General features: G+C 36.3%; 1 protein-coding gene across 1 annotated transcript; it reads right to left on the reverse strand.

The window, feature by feature from the left end:
• Window positions 1-497: 497 nt before the first annotated feature.
• LOC120148046 (cyanogenic beta-glucosidase-like) lies at window positions 498-3,450 on the reverse strand. The gene is made up of 6 exons (XM_039161242.1): window positions 3,352-3,450; window positions 3,175-3,257; window positions 3,025-3,094; window positions 898-956; window positions 611-686; window positions 498-544 (listed from the first exon to the last, which is right to left on the reverse strand). The coding sequence occupies exons 1-6, from the start codon at window positions 3,437-3,439 to the stop codon at window positions 498-500; spliced, it is 423 nt and encodes a 140-aa protein (XP_039017173.1). The 5' UTR covers window positions 3,440-3,450.
• Window positions 3,451-4,468: the final 1,018 nt, after the last annotated feature.

Consider the following 4,468-nt stretch of genomic DNA (forward strand, 5'->3'; position numbering starts at 1 on the left):
TAGCAATGTAAGGCTCGGTGGCTGAATTACCATAGGGACATTGTTTTCTATCACAACATCTCCCCGGTGAAGTGCTTCCGGCGCCATACCTTAATTTAGCAATAATCAGTGGTTCATTGATTGTAATCCAATGTTTAACTCGATCTCCGATTGTTCTAGAGCAGATTTCAGCGTAGTTCTTAAAATCTTCCCTAAAAATAGAAAGATGTATCAATGAAAACCGATCTGAGATCATGATAAGTTTCACACATAGATATGTTTCCGACGCAGATGTTAGGATGAAACTTACACAATACTACTGTTTAGGAAACCTCCGTACTTGTCTTCAAGGGCTTCCGGTTGGTCAAAGTGCAGTAATGTCACAAAGGGTTTAACACCTTGAGGTGATCAAACATAATATAAAATTAATCCGATGACATGAATAAATTAACAAATGTTTGAACCTAAATGTAAAAAATTTAAATCACCGATTTCTATTGACCCATCCACAGAGTTTTTTAATGATTGATACCCTCTTCATTTATTCCATCACTTAAAGTTCGGTCTACAAAAATAAATAAATAAATAAATAAATTTTTATAAAATACAATTTATTCGAGTTATAGATTACTTGGTAAAATCCTGGTCCAAGGGATGGAAAATCTAAACGCACCTACACCCTGATCCTTTAAAATCAATGCATCTTCCTACAAATATATATATTATCGATAATAACAAATAAATGATCACAAAACAATTAATAAGAAAGATAGAAATACATACACTTACTTTAAAATATTAAAATCTTAAAAGAAGAAAATAATGAATAAAAAAGCATTATAATCAACAATATATTTAAAAAATTATATGAGAATACTTCAAATATATGCAATTATACATGTACATATTTGATGTTACCTTATAACGTTTATACGAATCAATTGACACATCCAAGGAACTGTTGTCTGCTATTTTCCCTGCAAGAAAATAAATTAATTAACAAATAATTTAATAAAATTCTTAATTAATTCCTTCACTTGAAATTACTACGATTAAATTCTAACATGAAAACCTCCGTCGGGACTCATAACAACTATCGCAAGCAAAATCCTCGTTGCTAAACTAATCAATTGTCAAGAGAGAGGCGCTAAGTTTTTTTTTCCGGCGAGGTCGCGAGGTGGTAGCCGCCTCCACCACCATCCATGTTGCTTTTCTCTATCCTTTGGCTTCTCCCAAGATCTCAAAAGTTCAATACAGTGTCGTAGAATTCTTTTTCATGTTCTTTGTACAAGTGATTGGTCGGCCCCGCTTTGATGTTTTCGGATTTAGGATTGATTGGGTTTATCTTCTAGCTTGGTGAGATCGTTTCTCTCTCTACCAGCTGCGTTTTCTTTTCCTGCTTTTAATCGTTTGCTGTTTTGTGCTTGAGTTTTGGTTCACTCTTGATATTAGTTTCAAAGTTTGTGAGATTCTGTGTGGTTTCTACTCAGTTTTTGGAGTCAGATTGTGATAGTTGATTCTGCACGCAAGATGTTTGTGTTAAAGCCTTAGTGAACCAGTCTTTTGCTTGATTGAAAATACAGTTTGAGGGTTATGGAAGATTGTGGGTTGCTAAGGTGAGATTCTGTGTGTTTACTTTCCAAAGTAGAGGAGTCGAGTAGGTTATTGGTTTGGTTTCGTTAATGATGTTGTTTCTGTTAGTGGTGTTTTCAAGGTTTTAGCGTCTGCTTATTTGGTTGGGTTTGGCTAGTCATTTGCTCGTTGGTATTGCTTTTAATGCTGTCCATTGTCCGAGCCCGCGTTTGTTTATTGACTTGTCGTCTCTGCGATCTGAATTATGTGCGATCCTGCGTTGTTTGGGGAGCTGTGTGATGTGTGCTTCCTGCTCTTGTAGTTGGGTATTGAAATGGGGAGGCAGAGTTCGTGTTGTTGTTTCCATGGTTTAGATGTGTTGTGATTTCATTGTTTTGCGTTTTGCAAGAGTTGTATTGGGTCAGCTGGTTCTGCTAGCTTCGAAGCCTTCTGGTTTTTTTTATTAGATTGATTAGCTCCGTTGTAGTTCGAGCCTCAGTGTGTGGGTGAGGCAGTGGGCGTCGTTTTCTCAGCTTTGACAGGCAGGGTTTTCATAGATTGGGTGATTGAGCTCTCGGGTTTGCTTGTCTTGGGAATAGGAGGTTGTCGGAGATGGTGCTCTGACATGCAGGTTCCCGCGTGTTGTTCTTTTTGTGGGTTACAAGGAGGTTGTCGGGTGACTGCTAGTGTCTTTTTCGAGCTCCAAGGCTTTTTATTGGATTAGGGTCAGCAAGGTCATCTTGGTATGAGCGTTAGAGTGTAGCAGGATGTGGGGAGCATGGGTGGCTTTTGTTTGGGTATGGTGCTAGCGTGGGAGGCTGTTGCTGGTGCTCTCACCTTTTGTAAAAAGCAAAGTCATTTATAATGATTTGTCCTTAGTGGAGTAAGTGGGGTTTGTACTGGTTATTTAGTAGTGCTTTTAGTTTCTTACCATACGGTTTGCTGTTTGTGTATTGTCGGCTTGGATGTGTTAGTGATTTTGAATCGATTTGGGGCTTGTGGAAGGGCGGAGGTGTGGTCTGAATCTTGGCATACTGGACCATAACTACGAGCACTTGACATCGCTGCAAAATGAAGCAAATCCTCAGTTTGTGAATGACGTGCTGTCGATGTTCTACCACGATGCTCCTGAACACATTGCCCGAATCACTGCTTTGCTCAGCTCAGATATCCTTGGTCATCGAGTTGGTGGTTTCGTTTCCAGTGGTTATGCTTGTTTGTGATTATTCCTTTATTAGATATCTACTATTTTTTGGGTTGTATGGTTTGGCTCAGTTTCGAACTGCTGTGGGGTTGTTGTATGGGGTATGGATTGTGTGATGATAGTCTTTATGTGTTTGTAGTTCCCACCACCTCAAGGTACACTCTTTTTCCTCCATTTAGGTTTAGGGAGGTTTTTTAATGAGGTTTTTGGAGTGGTTTACTTTGTAATTCATTATAATACAAAGTACCATCTTTAAAAAACAAACAAACATGAAAACCTCCGTTCAAACTGATCCCAAACACCCGGCCCTTTCCCTTCAGATTTCGAAGATCCTTCAATCTGCATTGTATAGAGGTTTTAACAAGTCGGATCGTCAAAATGTACCGCAATCGAGATGGAAAATGAAAATTTTAGCTCACCTGAGCAGCAGAAGTGGCGACTCCGAAAACAAAATCAGCCTGAAAATCGGGTCTCTGGACATTAACAAAAGATTCGCCAGTTACTGCAAATGCGGACGTTTCAGCCCATTGAATATATAGGAAAAACAGGAAGAAGAGAGAAAACAATTGAAACAGTGATTAAGCAGATGAACGAACTTCCGCCATGAACAAGCAGAGTAAAGGCCACGGCAAAGATCGAAGTGCGCTGAGAATTCCCAGCTGATGCAATCGAGAACGAACACATATTCCTTCTGGATTTTTGAAATGATACGATTTTGTTTGCTATTAATACCGATCAACTGCCGGGGCTGTGCTTCAATTAAACCGGCATATTATTATAGACTTTTTTACTCTATGAATTAAATTAGTTGTCGGATAATCGGGGACGAATCTATGGTAGGGTCATGAGTGTTGACTCTTGATTAAAATGATTAAATTGCAATTATAGTCCTTGTGACAATTTTGTTATTTTTAATTTTAATATCTAACTTAGTTGATTCATATATATAATTATATTATTAGCGAAAGTAAATAGAACTTGAATAATGGATATTTGAATATGAGTCTATTATTCTCAAAAAATAAAACATATTCGACTAGTAAATATATGGAAGTTCATATATGTCGCCACTCCAAATCTGCTACGAATAATATTTAAATATATATGTCTCTACTTGAGATTAAATCTACTTTGATAGTTAAAATAAACCCTCTCTTCTTAAAGCTTTAGACAATATAATAACCCTAATTTGAATTATTTGCTCATAATGATTTCATGGGCCACATATTTGTTTAAATTATCGACCAATATAAATTGTATTTTGTGTTACAAATAATTTTGTAATGCAACTTATATTTAGTTAAATTGTTGGGAAAATGTCAAAAATAGCCCTTGATATTTACTAAAATTGTCATTTTAGCCCTGTTATTTTTTGGAGCATTTTGAGCCCACGTTTCACTTTGGGGCAAAAAACTCACTCTATTAATGAAAACTACTAGTTAAAACATGATTAGTGCTCCAAAATAAGAGTCTTTTTAACCTAAAATGAAATTTGGTGACTAAAATGCCTCATAAGAAAAAAAAAAGAATAAGAGACAAAATGATTATTCTGTCAAAAGTTAGGGATCTTTTTACCTTAAAATGAAATATTACTGGCCAAAATGCTCCAAAACAAATAGAATAGAGGGTAAAAATAATTATTTTGATAAACGTTGAGAGCTATTTTCGATATTATACCTAAATTATTTGGTGTTCAGTGATTCAATATTTTCC

The sequence above is a fragment of the Hibiscus syriacus genome, unplaced genomic scaffold, assembly GCF_006381635.1.
Source record: "Hibiscus syriacus cultivar Baekdansim isolate YM2019G1 unplaced genomic scaffold, ASM638163v2 tig00110946_pilon, whole genome shotgun sequence".
Classification (NCBI taxonomy): Eukaryota; Viridiplantae; Streptophyta; class Magnoliopsida; order Malvales; family Malvaceae; genus Hibiscus; species Hibiscus syriacus.